We start from the raw sequence: 21,255 nt of genomic DNA on the forward strand, positions 1-21,255 counted from the left end.
TGGATTAAAATTACTCTGCATTCAAGTTATTTGCAGTCTGTTATGTGGCCACTATGTAAAACAGGATGTCTCTTGTGGATCAGGAACACCAGAGAGGGGATTAGAGTTAGGAACAAAAGAAATCATCAGTTCTAACCAATTTGAGGGGGGAATGACTACACTAACACCAATCACTGCCATATCCTAAGGCTTCACCTACATTTCCACATTTCATCTTTATAACAGTGCTACAAAGAAAACACCAATATCTCTTTTGAACATGAGAAACAGCTCAGCCTCAAAAAGCCTTTTCCAAGGTGAAACATCCAGCAGACATCCAGCAGATGAGGTGCTTGGGCTCAAAATCCTGAGTCTGAAGCTCAAGCTTTAAAGAAATATCCTACATTCCCTTCCAAGAAATTTGGAATAAAAGATTGTAGGTGGCATGAAATTGCTAATAAGTTAGAAGTAAGAATAAGGTATTTAAGATATATTAAGAGGGGGAAACTGTGGCCCTTATGGAAAATCTAAAAGGTAACGTAACAAAATATGGCCCTAGCATCATATTTTTTTTTCTAAGTTCAGTGAAAGATAACACTAATGAGACTGCCAATTCTAATGCAACTAGACTGCAATAATAATCTTAAGTTGTTCAGAATCATACCAAGAAGGGAAAGAAAGGAAAGTGTGCTCATTTGGCCCTGGACCTTGCTCAGAACATAGCAAGAGCTTTGCATTCAACACAAGGCAGCAGGTTCTAAGAGGGAAGTAAATTCAAACAAATACTTCCTGTACACCTTGATGCTGGGCATAAACCAAGTAGAATTATCACATTTACAGAGCTTAATCTAGAAGAAGAGATAAATTAAAACAAGTAAAGAGACAAATAATTGCAAATTGTGTCCAGTGGCATGAAGGAAATATCACTAAGTGATAGAAGGGATGGTCAGGGAAGGCCTCTCTAAAGAAGTGACATTTAAGGGAGTCTTGAAGGATGAGAAGGAAATGGATATATCAAGAGTAAGAGCAGAAGGTGGGCCTCCCATTTCCTGCAGGGGAGGATGACCAAGAAGATCACTCTAATCTACTTGCTGGAGGATCTGTCAAATATCCTCTTCAGCCTGGATAAAGAAAACTTCAAAATAGCCAGAATGCTTGTCTTTATAAACTGTGTGTATTTACCTATGGAAGCTGCAGATGACATATGTTACAGGAATATATTTCTACCCAATATAAAAGCTACTTTTAAACAATCAGAACCATGGATTATTATGAAAACATACTAGTGAGGAATCAGAGACCTGGGTTTAATCTACAAGTCTCTAAGCACATGGTCTTGGCCACAATGTTCAACCGCTCTGAACCTCCCTTGCCTCTTGCCACAAATGGAGCTGGTACTGAATACCAGCTAGAATGTCCAACTCAAAAAGCACATCCATGGCATATAATGTGGATTCACTTATGGTTTATGAATCTAAATCTGTCAGTGATACTTGCCATGGACTTTAATTGGAAAACCCTAGGCCTCTGCAGTTCCTTTGAATCAGACTCTGAAAAAGCTTAATTCAAAAATAGAAGATGAGTCACAAGTGTTGCAGGAAAATGATGTCGTAATTTTATTGTCAAAATTATTAATATCCAGGCAGAAAACTAATTGGACCATGGAGTTGAACGTGATGGTAGCCAATATCATGTTCTTAAAGTTGCCTGGCATTAAAATCTCACTCACCATTACTTCAAATGTCCCATTACATTGATACAGACCAGGCTCTTCAATATGGCTGTTGGTTCATTAGTGTTGATCAAACAGCACAGCTAAAATATGGGAACAATTTTTAAAGTGGTTTTCTGGAAGTAGAAAGTAAACTGAGCTCTTGAAGATTCAGTGAGTGCTAATGAACTTCAGGTCAATGAAGAAATTGTTTGAAAAATATATACACTTTAAAGACTGCCATGAATAATGTCACCTTCTTAGAGATACACAACTTTTGAATTAAAGAATCCTACTGATTTGCTCAAATTTTATATAGACAGTAGCATTAGAGTGGCAACACAGAAGCATAATGGGCCTACACAGTGGGCACTGTAGATTTTTATCAAGTATGTTAATTTAGCTATTGGGGTTGTAACTTGGGTTACCTGTTCTCAGAAGCAGTATCCTAAGCATGCTGTTCTCATCAGTGGAATGGCAGGATTCCCTATTCACGTTTGAAGATCTGCTAAGTCAGTCGACGTCAATGGTTCTCAACCACCTCCTTAAAGAAAAAATTCAAATCAATAAATGCCCTGGCATTCTGATTTAATTTGTGTGGGTTGTGACCCATGTTTCAAAAGCTCCCCTTGTGATTCTGACCACATTGAAATTTCCCACCCAATCTGAGAACTCCCCAAGTGCAGCGGCTTTGATTGAGTGACCAAAAATACACCAACTTTATACCTTCCCACCAGTTTTTTTCTAAGTTATTTCCATTTCAGTCATAACTTTCTCTGATTATTATTTTTCTCAAACTTATAACACACAGAGTAATCCTAGGTGTTGGTGTGAAACTGCTGTTTCCTGGGAAAGAACAGAGCTAACCTCTTCTATTTCAGCTACCACATATATTATTTGGCTTTTATGATATTCTGAAGGTCACTCCCCAAAGTAACAAAAGCCATTGTCTTCATTCTCTGAGGATGGAAACACAATATGATCTAAAAGCTTATCTAAGTTTGGAAGTGATTAATGTAGATTCTTATGATGAAGGAAATGAAAACAAGAAATCTGGATAAGTAATCACTGCTTCAACAAAAACAATTTCAACAAAAAGTGAGCCTGAGACAGAGAACAAACTGATAATGCCAACAGCAAATATATTATTCTCTTAGTTTTCAAAACAGACTTTGTGATAACATTTAATGTTTTGTAGGGTTTTTTGATTCATGAGACTTCCAAGTACAGCCGGAAGGAAAGGGACCCAGTTTCCCATGTTTCACAGGTACATTAAGCAGAATTTGAGCTGAGTAGAGGTTTTAATTGAATGCAGAAATGTGCCATGAAAGGAAGGTTTGAGAGAGAAAAATCTCAGAGCTTCATAAACCTGGGAGAGATGACCAATTTTCTCCTTGTCGTATTCCCTGGGCCAAAAACTACACATCTTCAAACATGAGCTGTGAAACCCTCTCAGAGGGTAACAGAGGCTGGGCACTTTGGAACTCTGGTCAGGGCTTTGCCTCATGTCTAACTATAGAAATGAGAGCATTTCAGAGGAAATGTTTACCCTGGGAGGATGCAATCTACATGGTGAATTGGCTAGACAATCAGTTCCTCAATTGCACCTTCCTAGTCTTACCAGCCAAAAAGAGACAGTGGATGCTCCATGGAATTCAATTATGTTTTCAGGTTTTTTTGTTTTTTTTTTTTCTTTTTCTGAGACAGAGTCTCACTTTGTCGCCCAGGCTGGAGCGCAGTGGCCCAATCTCAGCTCAGTAAAAGCTCCGCCACCCAGCTTCACGCCATTCTCCTGCCTCAGCCTCCCGAGTAGCTGGGACTACAGGCACCCACCACCATGCCCAGCTAATTTTTTGTATTTTTAGTAGAGACGGGGTTTCACCATGTTAGCCAAGATGGTCTTGATCCCCTGACCTCGTGATCCGCCTGCCTCGGCCTCCCAAAGTGGTGGGATTACAGGCATGAGCCACCGCACCCAGCCTCAGGTTTCTTTTTCTTGAGGTTTTATACACAAAGTACCATTAACTCAGCGATACGGAAATACTCCACCAACCACTATCAAATACACCTCCCACTTTACTATCTCTAGCCCCACATGCCCACATTTCTGCTTGATGACTCAGACATCTTCAAGTCGACATATTTCAAACGAACTCACGATGTTCTATCCATATACTCTATAAGCATTCTTCTTATTCTCTTCCCTCTCTCAGTGGCTGACCTCCACAATCTACTGGTAATAAAATCTACAACACTAGAAATCAGCCTTGATCCAGTCCATCACCAAATCCAAATCACCATCTTCTCCCACCTGGATAATAACAGACTCCTAGCTACTTTCCTTACAGTCCTCTTGCTATCTCTTATGCACTCTCCACTGTGTTAGAGAAACAGAAAAAAACTGGACATAGATAGATTTACTATAAGAAATTGACTCACACAATTACAGAAACTGAAAAGTCCCATGATCAGCTGTCTGCAAGCTGGAGATCCGGGAGAGCTGATGGTGTTGTTCCAGTTCACGTCAGAAGGACTGAGAACCAAGGAGTAGATGGTATTAATATAAATTCCAATCTGAAGGCAGAAGACTAATGTCTCAAGTAGGCAGGCAAGCAGGCAACGTTCTCTCTTACTCAGTTTTTTGTTCTACACAGGTTATCAATAGATTAGATGAAACTCACCCGCATTAAGGAGGAACCTGTTTTACTCTCCAGATTCAAATGTTAATCTCATCCAGAAACACCCTCACAGACACACCTAGAATAATGTTTGACCAAATGTATGGGTACCTGTGGTTTAGTCAAGTTGAAAAATAAAATTAACCATCACAGGAATATTTTTTGCCCCCTTATACCACCATTCCATTTAAAATCCTTATTCTGCAAAGCCATACCTCACTTGCTCCCTACATCTTTTTTTTTTTTTTGAGATGAAGTTTTTGCTCTGTTGTCCAGACTGGAGTGCAGTGGCACAATCTCGGCTCACTGCAACCTCCACCTCCTGGGTTCAAGCAATTCTCTTGCCTCAGCCTCCCCAGTAGCTGGGATTACAGGCACCCACCACCACACCTGGCTAGTTTTTGTATTTTTAGTAGAGACAGGGTTTCGCCATGTTGGCCAGGCTGATTTCAAACTGTTAACCTCAGGTGATCCACCTGCCTCGGCCTCCCAAAGTGCTGGAATTACAGGCATGAACCACCGCGCCCAGCCTTGCCTCTTATTAATACCACATTATCTACTTTGTTTAAATATCTTTTAACCCATAAAATTACTTTCTTTCTAAAAGTCTTTATGCTGAATGCTGGTCCCTCTGCGTTTCTGTGCCCCTTAAGCCCAGTATAATCCATGTTTATTAAATAAATCAACTAGCTCTACACTGGGAAAGAAGAGTTGATTCAAAATGATGTTTTGTAATGGCCAAGTTTGCCTTTCATAGAAGCAAATCTCAAAATGGTTTTGCTCTAAAGGACATATCACTGCTTTCTGAGAGAAACAGTCTTCAAATGAGACTATCCAGTACATTTCTTAAGTCTTTAGAGTAGAAGCCTAGAATATTATGAATAGATTTTTCTTTCAACAGATCTCTACAAACTCAGCAGCTTCATTGGTAAAATTTAAATACCTATTTCAGGTAAGAAGGAGCTTGAGTTTCAAAGTGACCCTTATTTGACTTAAAAGTAGAACTTATATAATTAGAGAAGATTATGTTCCTTCTTCCTACTTTCTGGTGCTTATTTTATTTAAGCCAATCTCTATAATGCAAGTTGAAATTGGTTCCCCCGAGTACCATGTGTTCAAGCCAAAGCAGGCAGTTAAAACAGGGATACCTGAGCCAGACACAGTGGTGCACACCCGTAATCCCAGCTATTCTGGAGGCTGAGGCAGGATTGCCCGAGCCCAGGAGTTCAAAACCAGGGCAACATAGTGAGACCCCTGCCTCTATAAATCCACCCCTCCTTGTTATCCCTGTTTTATTTTTATTTTTAATGTATCAACCTAGCTGAGCTGGAACCACATTTCCCAAAATCCTTCCCTGAGTTAGCATGGCTGCATGAGGTTTGGAAGGTGAGAATGCAGCATCTGCCATACTCCTTTTGTGCTGGAAAATCAGTGCAGAGCCACAGGCACTGTTGGAGATCACCTGCTCGATCACCTTGTTAGTGTGGTCGAGACTTTAGTCTTTTGGCTCCCACCAATTTTCTTCTAGCTTCTCCAACTCCTGGGCTAGGTACATGCTGAGTTTCAGGAAGAAAGACAGAAGTGGTGGGAGATTCTCGTGGGTTCCAGTTCATCATCATTCTTCCCCACTTCACATCTATCTTTTTTTCCTGACTCCCATCCCACTGACTTCAAGCTCCAGCATCAGACACAAAGACAACCTTACCTAGATTGTTTAACCAGGTCTCCCAAATGTGTAAGGACAAATTCCTATAATAAATGAAATTATATATCTATCTCATTCATAGATGTTATCTTTCTCTAATGGAGCCATGATCAACAAACTTCCATGGAGCTTTCTAGCCAATTGACAACTCTTCAGCCAGATGTGATTCTCAGAAAGTTGGCACATCCATAATTTAAAAAGAAGCTGCCAACTTTTAAAGTTAAGCTGATTTTATCATACCATGTCAAATTCCATAATCTTTTGAAAAATTGGAAACCTGGACCTCCAGTGCAACACGGATGGTAGTTTTAAGTTCCCTAACCAGTCCACCCTCTGAAAACAATTAAGATTATTCAACATTCAAGCCCTAAAGGAGTGTGAGAACACAGAGACATCAACTGATCATTGAGGCCCCTTTAACATTATAGATTTTGCTAACCTAGATGAAATTTGGCTTCAGTTTTCATGGCCTCCTGGGTTATGGGAACAAAACAAATCTTGCGGTTCACTGAAGTGGGGAGTCTTAGAGATTTCATGGATGAAACTGGGACCCCCAAGTACCAAAGCCTCAGTGTAAGGGTGAAATAGAATCTAATCTGCCTAGTCTTCCCTACCTGGCCGTTCTACTCAGAGGACTACAAGGGAAATTGCCTGTCTTGAACCTCAGCACTGAATGAAAGGGGAAAAAATAAATTTCTCTACCACTTGATAACTTCAAACTGGACTTCACTCTGGTTTGTAGCCTGGCTGAATTCGTATCACCTGGATAGGCCTGAAACCTCAAGCAGAGAAATTAGTTTATGGTGGGTCCAAGTTCACGGTGGCACCAGTGAGTGATGGAAACAAATGCAAATCCTCTCTAGAGAAAACCATCTTAAATGCAGGCTTCAAATAATTCCTGGAAATAAAAATCCAAGCAATATGAACCCACAGTCAAGAAGGACAAAATACACTCGGAAACAAGGCACCATGAGCAAGAGAGCAGGCAGGAAAACAAGGCAGCCAATGTAGACCCACAGAGGCTTCAGTTATGAGAATTAGCAGAGGAAAAAACAAGTTAAGTATGCTTACTATGCATAAAAAAAACACAGGAATAAATTAACAGAGTAAAAAATAAAGGCATATAAAAATAAATTAGAAAAGAAATGAAACAATTTCTAGAAATGAAAATACAATCTCAAAAAGCAAAATTCCAATGAATATGAGAAATAGAGAAAAATAAATCAATATGAACATATATCTGAAGAATTACCTCAAAAGCAGAGACAGAAGAATAGGAATGCTAGAGTAAGAACATCTAATCGAAATTGCAGAATCAATGAGGAAACAGAGACTAGGGCAAGAACAGTTTTCAAAGACTTATCAGGTGAGTATTGTCCTAACGTGATGAAAGACACAAAACCACAAGTTTAAAGAGTAAAAAAAAAAAAAAAAAAAAAAAAAAAATTAAAATTAAAATACTGCAAATAAAGTGAAATTTACATGTAGACATATCAGAATGACACTATAGACCATCAGACCTAAGAAAGGAGTAGGCAAGAAAAAAAAAACCAAGTAGAAGTTCTGGGATTGAGATTAGACTGACAGCTGACTTCTTCATCACAACAGTGAGAAGCAGAATATGAAGGAATAGTAACTTTAATACCTGAGAGAAAATGATTGTCAATGCAGTGTTGTGGATATAGCCAAAATCTCTCTCACAAAGGAGGCAAATTAAAGATCTATTCCAGAAAAACAAAACTGGGGGCTTACCCCAGAAGACATCTACTAAAGGAAAATATCAAGGATTCTTTTGATATTGGAAAGCCTAAGGTAACAGAAGGAATATGTAAAGAGTTAAATACATAGACATAAATAAATGTTGATTGTATAAACAATAGTCTTGCAGGATTAAAGAACACAGAACTAAGAGAATTAAGACAGCCAGGTGGTATCCTGAGGCCAGATAAATAGACCAGAGAGTTTAGAAATAGATCCACACATATATGCTTAATTGATTTTCAACAAAAACATCAGCACTGTTCAATGGGGTAAGGATTGTCTTTTCAACTAATGGAGCTGGAACAACTGGATAAACCTATCAGGAAAAAATGAACACTATTCTTAAAAATTAATTCAAGATGGATCATAAATTTAAGCATAAATGCTAAAACTATAAAGATTCTAGAAGAAACATGGGAAGAGTATCTTTGTGACCTTGGGGTAGCCAATGGTTTATTAGAGAAGGCACAAAAGTACTAAAAATTACAAATATTAATAAATTGATATTTATCAAAATTAAAATCAAAATTTTAAGCTACTCATTAAGAGACACTGCTTAAAAAATGAAAAAGAAACTCATGGATTGTGAGAAAATACTTGAAATATACATGAAAAAGAATTTTTACTTAGGATATATAAAAAAAAAATCATCAATAACAAAAATGCAAGTATCCTAACTGTAAAAAGGTTGGGAGAGAGATTTAAATAGACCCCTTCCAAATAAACATATTTGAACACCCAGTAATCACATGAAAAAGTGCCTAACAACGTTAGTCATCAGCAAAGTGAAAATCATAATAAAGTACTATTATGTAGCCACCAAAATTTCTATAATTAAAAAGGCACTCAACATCAATGGTGATAGGAATGTAAAACTGCAAAACTATCTTGGAAAATAGTTTGACAATTTCTAATTGTATTATTAATCTATTGCTGTGTAACGCATTACCCCAAAACTTAACAGTTTAAAACCACAGACGTTTATTATCTTTCATTTTCTGTAGGTCAGGAATCTAGGTGCAGCTTAGCTGATGCATCTGATTCAAGATTTTTTTATGAGGTTGCAGTTAAGCTATTGGACAGGGCAGTGATCTTATCAAACTCTGGACTAGGGGAGGGTCCATTTCCAAATATACTTCAGTGGTCATTGGTAGGATTAAGTTCTCTGTAGATTGTTGGACTGAACACCTTAGTTTTTCTTGGGCTCATGGCCTCCCCTTCCTCAGTTTCTTGGGCCTCTCCACAGGGCAGCTATCAACATGGTAGCCGGCTTCCCTCAGATTGAAAGAGTGAGAACAAGAGCCTAAGATGGAAGCCACAGTCTTTTTACATCTTAAGCTCATAAGTGATATCCCACTAATTTTGCCATGTTCTGTTTGTGTAGAAGGAAGTCATTATGTCCAGCCCACGTTGAGGGGCGAGAATAACATAAGGGCATGAATACCAGGAGAGAAGGAATCCTGGGGACCATCTTAGATGCTGCCTCACCACACACATTAAAGACATGCCTATCTTGTAACCTAGTCATTCCACTCAAAGCTGCCTATTCAGGAGAAATGAAAACTTTTCCTCAAAAAGACTTGTGTAAGAATGTTCATAGTACTTTCTACAAAATAGCCACAAACTGTTAACAACCAGATGTCAATTAACAGTAGAGTGGGTAAACAAATCATGGTCTATTCATGCAATCAACCACTACTAAGCAATAAAAAGAATGAACAACTGATGAACAGAGCCACATGGAAGAATTTCTAGTTTCAAAAATCATAAAAGAGTAAAAACTATTATTCTCATTATATGAAGTTCAGAAACAAGCAAGACTTATCTGTGGTGCTAGAAATCAGAAGAATGCGTGCCTCCGGAGGGTGGTGGGTGTGAATGCAAAGAAGCATGAGGTGACTTTCTGGGGTACTGGTGTTGGATGCGATGATGATTACCTGAAACTATACATCTATCAAAATTCATCAAAATATATTAGTAAGATTTGTGCACTTTACTGTATATAAGTTCTACCTCAATAAAAAGTCATCTGAAATTTTAAAAATTTCAGTTATATTAAAGACCTCTAAAACATAATAGAATAGTTGATATTTAAAATGACAGAAAAATGTGTCCAAGGCAAATAACAGAAGCATAGTGGAACAACTATACTAATAGGCAAATAAATTTTAAGACAGAAAGCATTACAAGAAATAAAGAGAATCACTATATATTAAGATAAAGAAGATAAACCAATTCTAAGCTGGTATGCATCTAATAACATGCCTCTTTTAGTAAATGATAAAACAGATAAAAATAGACATGAATATTCAAAAAATTTTAGTGGAACAACTAAATAACTTGAGTTAATAAGACATATAATATGGCACCAACAACTGAAGAACATATTCTCTTCAGATAGGCATGCAAGATTTATAAAAATTGATACATACTGAGACAAAAAGGTAGTTTCAATTTTTTTTTTTTTTTTTTTTTTTTTTGAGACGGAGTCTCACTCTGTTGCCCAGCCTGGAGTGCAGTGGTGCAATTTCAGCTCACTGCAGCCTCCACCTCCAGGGTAGCTGGGATTACAGGCATGCACCACCATGGTCAGCTAATTTTTGTATTTTCAGTAGAGATGGAGTCTCACTAGGTTGGCCAGGCTGGTCTCGAAATGCTGACTTCAGATGATCTGCCCACCTCAGCTTCCCAAAGTGCTAGGATTATAGGCGTGAGCCATTGCAGCCGGGCTCAATTTTTAAGGAATTGATGTTATACAGAAAATGTCCTCTATTATAAGATTGTCAGTTCAAAAACAATGTTCAAAAGTTCAAAATTTAAAAATACTAGAAATCTATACTAATAAATCTTATGTATTTCTAAAACTAAAGAACACCCTTCTATAAACCTCATAGGCCAAAAGAGAAGTCATACTAAAATTGGAAAATATTTACACCTATATTATAAATATTCCTTTGGGATGCCATCAAAGAAAAATTCATAACTTAAATGCATATATTAAAATTTGGAAAGGCAAAAATTAACAAAACAGCACATTTTAGAACTTAAAACAACTGGAGAATTATCTGGGACAAGACAGATAAAAATTTATGAACTAAACATAAAAATAGATCAGATTGACAAACCTAAAAGTTAGCTCCTTGAAAGGACTAATAAAATAAACCCTGTGGCAGTACTGTCCAAGGGAAAAAGAAGACGTGAAAAATATACGTGGGACAAAAAAAAAGACAGCTACAAACACAGGGGGCATTTTATTTTTTATTTTAAAAAATCTTCTTTATCAGTGCAAAGGAGAATAGCAGGGGGCATTTTAAAAATGAGGATATTATTTTAAAAATCTTTGTCAACAAACTTTAACCTTTATATGAAATGGAAAAAAAAAAAGCTAACTTACAAAAACAACTGGAGAAGAAACAGAAAACCTCTATGAGGCTATAATTATTTTTTTGGTGGAAAAACATGTATTTTTCATGCCCAGAGGGTTTATCAATGTGTTTAAACATACAAGGCACAAATAATTCTAATCTTTCATAAACAATTCTGGATTATAGAAAAGTGATAGAACCTGACATTGGTATTACAAGAAAGAAAAATTATAGAATCACACTTTTTTATGAATACAGATGCAAATTAACAAAAAAGTATGAAATATTTTCAGAAATATATACAAAAGATAGTACATAATGACAAAGTTGGGCTCAAGCCAAAAACACAGTAGTGGATAGTTATTGGAAAATTAATATAATTCACCACATTAATATATTAAGGAGAAATATATTCTTTATAGATATTCCATTATATAAAATAGTATTTGATAAAATTCACATTAATTAATGATAGAAACTTTTGGCAAAATGAGAATAGAAGAGAACTATCTTATTAAAAGGCATTAGGGGAGAAAAATCCTAGAACAAAAAACATACTTAATGGTAAATTGTTGAAAATTTCCTCTCTAAGGTGAGGAAGAAGCAAGGTTTTCATTTCTTTACTTCTAATCAACACTGTATTGCATGGTTCTAGACAGTACAGTATAAAAAGAAAAAGAATTAGTATAAGAAATGACAGCCACGCACAGTGGCTCATGCCTCTAATCTCAGCACTTTAGGAGGCCCAGGCAGGCAGATCACTTGAGTTCGAGATCAGCCTGGCCGACATGGCGAAACCCTGTCTCTACTAAAAATACAAAAATTAGCCAGGTGTCATGGTGGGCACCTGTAGTCCCAGCTACTTGGGAGGCTGAGGCTGTAGTAAGCCAAGATTGCGCCACTGCACTTTAGCCTGGGCAACAAGAGCGAAACTCTGTCTCAAACAAAAAAAACAAGATATAAAACTTTCACAAATTAACATAATTTATAGTTGCAATGAAAACCTAAAATAACCTACAGATAGATTATGAAAAACAGATTACCTAGGTGTTGATTTTTAAGATCAACAATTAGATATCTATATTCCAGGGAATAGGAGAATGAGAAATACTTTTTAAAAAAAATACCATTTTCTTTTTTTTTTTTCTTTTTATTATTATTATTATTATTATTATTATTATTATACTTTAGGCTCTATGGTACATGTGCGCAACATGCAGGTAAGTTACATATGTATACATGTGCCATGCTGGTGCGCTGCACCCACCAACTCGTCATCTAGCATTAGGTATATCTCCCAATGCTATCCCTCCCCCCTCCCCCCACCCCACAACAGTCCCCAAAGTGTGATGTTCCCCTTCCTGTGTCCATGTGTTCTCATTGTTCAATTCCCACCTGTGAGTGAGAATATGCGGTGTTTGGTTTTTTGTTCTTGTGATAGTTTACTGAGAATGATGATTTCCAATTTCATCCATGTCCCTACAAAGGACGTGAACTCATCATTTTTTATGGCTGCATAGTATTCCATGGTATATATGTGCCACATTTTCTTAATCCAGTCTATCATTGTTGGACATTTGGGTTGGTTCCAAGTCTTTGCTATTGTGAATAATGCTGCAATAAACATACGTGTGCATGTGTCTTTATAGCAGCATGATTTATAGTCCTTTGGGTATATACCCAGTAATGGGATGGCTGGGTCAAATGGAATTTCTAGTTCTAGATCCCTGAGGAATCGCCACACTGACTTCCACAAGGGTTGAACTAGTTTACAGTCCCACCAACAGTGTAAAAGTGTTCCTATTTCTCCACATCCTCTCCAGCACCTGTTGTTTCCTGACTTTTTAATGATTGCCATTCCAAAAAAGAGCCCGCATCGCCAAGTCAATCCTAAGCCAAAAGAACAAAGCTGGAGGCATCACGCTACCTGACTTCAAACTATACTACAAGGCTACAGTAACCAAAACAGCATGGTACTGGTACCAAAACAGAGATATAGATCAATGGAACAGAACAGAGCCCTCAGAAATAATGCCACATATCTACAACTATCTGATCTTTGACAAACCTGACAAAAACAAGAAATGGGGAAGGGATTCCCTATTTAATAAATGGTGCTGGGAAAACTGGCTAGCCATATGTAGAAAGCTGAAACTGGATCCCTTCCTTACACCTTATACAAAAATCAATTCAAGATGGATTAAAGACTTAAATGTTAGACCTAAAACCATAAAAACCCTAGAAGAAAACCTAGGCAATACCATTCAGGACATAGGCATGGGCAAGGACTTCATGTCTAAAACACCAAAAGCAACGGCAACAAAAGCCAAAATTGACAAATGGGATCTAGTTAAACTAAAGAGCTTCTGCACGGCAAAGGAAACTACCATCAGAGTGAACAGGCAGCCTACAAAATGGGAGAAAATTTTCGCAACCTACTCATCTGACAAAGGGCTAATATCCAGAATCTACAATGAACTCCAACAAATTTACAAGAAAAAAACAAACAACCCCATCAAAAAGTGGGTGAAGGACATGAACAGACACTTCTCAAAAGAAGACATTTATGCAGCCAAAAAAACACATGAAAAAATGCTCACCATCACTGGCCATCAGAGAAATGCAAATCAAAACCACCATGAGATACCATCTCACACCAGTTAGAAAAAAATACCATTTTCAATAGCTACAAAAGATAGGTTAAACTATTGAAATACATCAAATAAAACATAAGTCATTGGAGATAGCTACAGTGTCCATGGATTGAATTTGAATCCCATCCAAATTCCAACAGAATTTCCTTATGAAGCTTAAGTTCATTCCAAAATGTATGTGGAAGACCCAAGAATCACTAAGACATTCCTGAATAAGAATAAGGTAAGAGGATTTGCCTTATGAAGTATAAAGAATTTTAAAACTCAAATAAGTAAGCTACAATATTTAATTAAACGATATTTTGCAGGGATAGACAAATCGAATAATAGACTAGAAAACCCCAGAAGAGAGCCATAAAGGTATGGGAATATTATTTATAATGGACCTAAATGTTGGCTTTTTCAACATATGTTGAGATAATCTCCATCTCTTTTGACCCCAACCTCAGACTATACACAAAAATTAATACCTGATGAATTAGAGACGTAATGAAAAAAGAAAACATAAAACCTTTGAAAACAATATAGAAGAGCTTCATGACCTCAGTGTAGGGAAGGATTGCTCAGGTAAGACACAGAAAGCGCAATCCCGATTCCAAAAGACCATAAATTTGTCTGCATTAAAATGTAAAACCTCTGTTCATCCACAGATGCTAAATAGAAAAGACAAACCACAAACGGAAAGAAGAAATTGTCAATACATAGAACTGCTGAATATTTTTCAGATTATATAAAAGTATTCCACAAATCACACCTAAAAATAAAAATAAAAATAGACAAAAAAGAGAAATAAACAAAATAGATGAAAATATTTCACTGACGAAAATCCCAAATGGCTTACAAATGACAAGATGGTTAACTCCATTAATAATTAGGTAAATGCAGTTTTAAAAGATAATGGCATCCCATTTCACACTCATTTCATACTTAGCCGTATCAAATGTCAGCAAGAAAGTGAACAACTGGAACATTAAACACTAGTGGGAAAGTCAGTTGGAGCAATCACTTTGGAAAGCTATTTGCCATTATCTAATAAAGCTGTAGATATGCAGATCCTTAGGAGTAGCAAGTCTACTCTCCCACATTAGTCTGAAAGAGAATTTTGCATTCAGGCATCAGGAGCCACACACAAGAATGTTCATGGTTGCACCACTTGTAAAAACAAAAAGCCAAAACCAACCCAGTGTCTGACAGTAGAATGGACAAATAAATCATGGTATATGGTAACACTGGGGAAATGGAATAAATTACAGCTATGTGCTGAAATGTAGAATAACCTCAGAAACATCATATTGAGGAGGGAAAACAAAAGTCATCAAAGAATTATAAAGTGAAATTATTCTGTGTGGGAAGTATGCAATAGTAGTGTATTGTTTAAGGATGCAAATTTAGTCATAAAGAAAAGCAGGAAAACAGCAAACACAAAATTCCTAATAGTTGTTACTCTCAGGGGGGAAGGAAATAGAAGGGATCAGGAAGAGGAGCTCAGGTTGCTACAAAATTTGTTTTTTCTTTAAAAAGATGATAATTATACAAAACCATTGTCATTCTTTATAACCATGTCAAAAAGCACTGTCATTCTTTTTTCCCCTCCAAGATGGAGTCTTGCTCTGTCTCCCAGGCTAGAGTGCAGTGGCACAACCTCAGCTCACTGCAACCTCTGCCTCTCAGGTTCAAGCAATTCTCCTGCCTCAGCTTCCCAAGTAGCTGGGATTACAGGCACCTGCCACCACACCCGGCTAATTTTTTTCTATTTAGTAGAGATGGGGTTTCACCATGTTGGTCAGGCTGGTCTCGAACTCCTGACCTCAGGTAATCCACCCGCCTTGGCCTCCCAAAGTGCTGGGATTCTAGGCGTGAGCTACTGTGACGGCTAGCATTATCATTCTTTATACCATATTTATAATTTTATATCATTTTGTGTCTATTCATAAAATTTAATAATTCAGATCAAAATTCAAAACATTTTAAATTAGAAAACACTAAAATCAGAAGCCCTGGCAACCACTGGCCAGGGTAGATAGAACAGCAGCTGTCCCCATAGACAGCATCTCCATCATCTCATTCACATTTAGGCCAGTGCCACATACCACATGTTACTGTTCTGGGAATGTCATTTTACTTACAGCTTTCTCATGGGTTACTCACTGTCATCACCTATTTAGTCTTGGTGGGGGGTCATAAACCTGAGTTTATGACCCTTGGACTACAGCCATGCTTCTCAAAGTGTGGCCCACCCAAACAAGCAGCATCAGCATCACCTGGGAACTTGTTACAAATGTGGATGTGTGGGCACCCCTCTAGACTTACTGAATCAGTAACTCTAGGGGTGGACCCAGCACTGTTTTCACAAGTCCACCAGGTGATTCTGATGCTCACATTTGAGAACCATTCTTGAAGATATGGCACAGCCTGGCCCAGCCCAGCTCCGGCCCCCACCCTTCCTGGCCACTCCTCCTTTCTGCATCTGTTCAGTGAGGCTCTTCTTTCTCCTCTGAGAGGGTTGCATTTTCTCCTAATGGAAGTAGCGTTCATTTCCAAGAGCCAGCAGGACCCTTAACTGCCACCCCATCAGGAGGAAACCTTCCATTTTTCCTTACTACGTGCCATCTAAACAATTGTGTTGTGATCATTAATCTATGGACAGAGGTTGACAGACATCACTTCAGGAGTGATGCTCTCTGCAGTTTCCACAGGGCTTTTGTAGGAGTGTATTAGTCCATTTTATTACTACTATAAAGAACTGCCCGAGGCTGGGTAATTTATAAAGGAAAGATGTTCAATTGACTCACACTTCCCCATGGCTGGGGAGGCCTCAGGAAACTTACAATCATGGTGGAAGGTTAGGGGGAAGCAAGGAACCTTCTTCACAAGGTGGCAGGAAGGAGAAGTGCCAAGCAAAGGGGGAAAGCCCCTTATAGAACCATCAGATCTCATGAGAACTCACCATCATGAGAACAGCATGGGGATAACCACCCCCATGATTCAATTACCTCCCACCAAGTCCCTACCATGACACGTGGGGATTATGGGAACTACAATTCAAGATGAGATTTGGGTGGGGACACAGCCAAACCATATCAAGAAGCTTTATCTCAGTGGAAAGATGAGCGTGTGAACAACTTCTGTTAAGTCTGCCTGAACATCAAAGGACATTAAGCTGGGCTGTAAAACAGAAAGCCAGTTACCTTTTTTGTCTCTGCTTCCAGGAAATAATCATCTCTATTTTGTTGCAGCCTTTCACAATAGGACACTTTCAGAGTAGTGCCCTTTCTCACCACCCTGGTTCCTTCATGGCTGAGATATAGGGAAGGCAGGAGTCATTTCTGAGTCTACCTCTCTGGCCTGGGTCTCTCCTGTTAATCTCAGAGGCCTAGGCAGTGGGCAAGAATAAAGTGAATTCTAATGCCTGTCTGAAATGCCAGTCCTACATCTGATAAAGCTCTGTAAGCTCCATACTTTTTTCTATTTCAAGCTTTCTTTTTCACCAAACTATTCTGTTTATACTGAATCATTCACTTTGAACTCTATGTACCGAGTTTGAACACATTCCAAGTATCCTAAATTTGATATTGCTGATGTAGCCTGTTTAAATAAGTTATAAGAAATACTGTATAATCATGAAGTATGCATCACTCAGCCATATATACTACTATTACCTCACTATTGTTTACATAGATTGGTTTTAGAAATTTAAGCATTAATTTCTTGAAGAAAGGATTACAGAAAATAGGGGTAAAGATACGATAGATGGAAAGAAATACAGTTTTTCTGGAACTTATATGGTATAAACAAATATTAGCTCTGGAGTCCACTAAATTGAATTCAAATCTTGGCTCTGCCATTTTACTAGGAGTATAACCATGAGCAAGTCACTGTGCTGTAGATTCCTTGTTTGTAAATCAGGACTATAGAAACACCAGATTGATAGGTTTTGGTGAGGATTAAATGAGATAACAAATGTAAAGCCCTTAGCAGTGTCACCATCTAGTAACTAACCCCTCAATAACACATAGCTGATGTGTAAGGCAAGAAATAAGACCAGCAAAACAGATCAGAGCAAATTCTAAATGGAGTTCAGATCTCTTCTAAGGAAATTGTAGAACATATTCTACAAGTTTTGATAAGTAACATATTCAAAACTTACTTCAGGAAGATATATTTTTGTGTGAAGTTCATTGGGAAAACGGAAAAACTAGAGACAAAACTTGAGAGACAGTTACAATAGTCCAGGTTACAGGCGACCCTTTCATAACCCCTCCCGGCAATTCTGATGCTCACATTTGAGAATGATTCTAAGAAATTTTAAGAAGAAAAGAGGAGGGAAAGGAAGAAAGATTTGCCCGTGGTCATTTACTGGCCACTCCATGGCTTGATTCTGAGAACGGAGAAGTTCTGAGTTAAAAGACGTGTTAATTGAGGGAAGAAGGAAGAAAGAGAAAAGATGACAGGAGGACTTTCACCTGGGCAGGGGGATGATCGCAGTGACACTGATAAGAGGTGAGCAGGCAGTATGGTAAGAGCGCAAACTCATCCTACAAGGAGAAAGGCGTTGACATTAGTGGAAATAGAATCAGTTAGAAAACTTAGGATAAACTGTGTACATCAATCAGACTGTATAGGAGAGAAAAAATAGAAAATGGCAAAAAACCATCTTCATATCTCAAAAGTGAGAGGGAGTCAAGAGCACAGGGGCAGCTCCAGTTAGTTGGATTAAGGTTCTAGACCAGGCCGTACTGCACAGACATCATTTTCTGTTGTCCTGCTAATGAGTCCCTCTCCCTGTTGCACTAACATTATCAAACCAAATGCAAATGAGATGAACCACAATAATGGGCAGAACTGCACCTGGTTGAGCACAACCTGGTGAAGGTCTTAACAGGAGGGGAGGTGGGGAGTGGAAGATTTTTGCCACACCCAAAGGGGTGCGACCACAGAAGAAAAAATTATTTACATAGAAACTCAGGCCAATCCTTTCATAAGTACTCCAGGACTATTGCTTCTCTTGATGATTTTAGTTGAGTCATTGTAGGGGGGACAGTTCAAGGGAGAAGGCTGCTACCTGGAAGCAATCCTCAGAAACCTAGACCTGAAAAATGTGGATGAGCTCTCTCTTGGCATTTGTGCAATGTGGCTGGGGGATTGCTCCGTAGTGGATCTTACTGGTCAGCTTGCTCTGTTTGCCACTTACTGAGGCCCAAGAGGCTTTACCCTACTCAGAGGCAGTGGCACAAACAGAACAAAGAATCAATAGTGGGCAAGGAGAATGATGTTCCTTTTTAACATGTTTAAGGTGTCTGAAAATTAGAAGCACTGAAATTAAACTCAGGAAATTGGTCTGGATCAGTGTGTTTTGAGAACCATTGCTGAGGTCTCTGTTCCTAAGTTAGGATACTTTCTTTGTAACAGAGAGGAGGATCTTCATATATTCCTATCTGGTAATAGTATTAAAATCAATTGGGTATGACGGTTCATGCTTGTAATCCCAGCACTTTGAGATGCCAAAGAGGGAAGATCACTTGAGCCCAGGAATTTGAGACCAGCCTGGGCAAACATAGCAAGACCCTATCTGTACAAAAAATTTAAAAATTAGCTGACCGTGGTGGCACCTGCCCAGCTACTCAGGAGGCTGAGGCCAGAGGATCACTTAAGCACAGGAATTTGAAACGGCAGTGAGCTATAATTGTGCCACTGTACTCCAGCCTGAGCAACAGGGTGACACCCTGTTTCTAAGAAAAATAAAAATAAAATCTAGAATATTCAGGGGATGGTTGAGTTTCACTTAATGTTTTTCTCATTATATGAATTAGGCAAAAAGCTTCCTGAGGAGTATTATCCTGTTTTGCTATCATAATTAGCATAGAATGTGGCTGATTCTCTCGATTTATTTTTATCTTACATACCATAAAATTCACTCATCTGAAAGTTTTCACAAATACGTAGAGACCTGTAACCACAACTGCAATCAAGTTCCATCACACAAAACATGTTTTTCTTATGCTGTCCCTTTGCAGTCAGACCACCTCCCCTCCCCAGCCCCTGGCAACCCTCTCTGCAATGCAGAAATGACAACTGCATTGAAGGTTAAGGCCTGAGGCTTTCTTATGATTGGTTGGTATTGTAACAATAGTAACAGCAGTAATAGTAATATATAATACATATTTGCATTTCTATTGCGTCAGGCACTATTTGAAGCACTTTACAGATGAGGAAACTGAGGCTTTAAGAGATTTTAGAAAGGAAAGAGGAGGTAAAGAAAGACTTACCCATGGTCATTTAGTGGCCACCCCATGGCTTCACTCCAAGCATGTCAGACTCCTAGACCCATTTTCTTAACCTCTATCTCTTTTTGCCTCCATGGAAGATACAGAAGCAGGACAAAGTAGAAAGGATACCTACCAATTCCAGGAAGCTCAGTTTAGATCCGGGATTGACTTACCTTTACCAAAAAAAAGCTTTTATCAGTTTGATTAATTATACCAATAAAACAACACACGGATATAAGATCAAATGAAACCAGGATTCTAGAACACCTTCCCTACAGCCTTTGTAAAATGCAACAAAGATAAAGCCTAGACTTATTATGTTCCCTGTCATAAACTTGACCAGGTTTGTAAAGCAAAACTTTAAAAAATTCTCTGATCAAATACTGGAATGCTCTGTTAATGTCCTTGAGCATGAACTTGCTTTTGTCTTTATTAAAAAGAAAAAGGGATCTTTATTGTCGATCTTGGGTGTTTTTCAGGTTGGAGTCCCCAACCCGGTCTCTAGTGATGGAGGCCCCAAAAGGAGTGGAAATCAATGCAGAAGCTGGCAATATGGAAGCCACCTGCAGGACAGAGCTGAGACTGGAATCCAAAGATGGAGAGGTGAGGGGTGAGAAGGACAGAAGTTCAAAGAGCTACACCTCCAAGAGGCCAACCCTTCCCATAACTGGTTGGCCTTGGAGTTGGATCCTATGGTGTATCAACAAAAGGAGCCAAGCAGGTTTTATTTCTGAAACAATTAATTGAGCAGCATGATTATAAGCCAAACCCACAATCCATCAAAATGATGATTTGTTATTTGTAAAATGCAGAGATAATGGTATGTATTCCAAGTACAGAATTATATGACCATGAAAATGAATGCTATTTTCAGATTCTCTCGTCACCTTAAAATAAGATTTTGTTAGCCAACATAATTAAGCTGTATATATTATACACATCTGGCTCAAGATGAACTTAATTTACTCGTCGTTACTTTGTCACATGTTTCTGTTTTCACTGAAAATGGGGAGTCAGATTGAACAGCTGTCCCAACCAGAACAAGCCAAAACTTAATAGGGTAAGACTAGGCAGCAAGGGAATGAAACACTGCAGATATTCATTCTCTTATGCCAACACAGTCCCAGTTGGGTGAA

At 38.3% G+C, this 21,255-nt stretch overlaps 1 protein-coding gene and 1 long non-coding RNA gene across 12 annotated transcripts in view; one reads left to right on the forward strand and one right to left on the reverse strand.

Moving 5' to 3' along the window:
* SGCD (sarcoglycan delta) overlaps nt 1-21,255 on the forward strand; it is a 1,056,619-nt gene that overhangs the window by 1,025,835 nt on the left and 9,529 nt on the right. For all 11 annotated transcript variants that reach the window (XM_063665308.1, XM_054488390.2, XM_063665313.1 and 8 more), the window contains one exon: nt 20,599-20,722. In XM_063665308.1, the coding sequence (XP_063521378.1) occupies nt 20,599-20,722 (124 nt within the window). The remainder of the gene's footprint in view (nt 1-20,598; nt 20,723-21,255) is intronic.
* The window catches only part of LOC129036791 (uncharacterized), an 82,991-nt gene that overhangs the window by 25,405 nt on the left and 36,331 nt on the right, over nt 1-21,255 (reverse strand). The window contains exons 2-3 of the long non-coding RNA XR_008502649.1: nt 4,132-4,223; nt 2,119-2,234 (exon numbers count right to left, since the gene is read on the reverse strand). This is a non-coding gene — a long non-coding RNA (uncharacterized LOC129036791). The remainder of the gene's footprint in view (nt 1-2,118; nt 2,235-4,131; nt 4,224-21,255) is intronic.

This window comes from Pongo pygmaeus, chromosome 4, assembly GCF_028885625.2.
Source record: "Pongo pygmaeus isolate AG05252 chromosome 4, NHGRI_mPonPyg2-v2.0_pri, whole genome shotgun sequence".
Taxonomy (NCBI): Eukaryota; Metazoa; Chordata; class Mammalia; order Primates; family Hominidae; genus Pongo; species Pongo pygmaeus.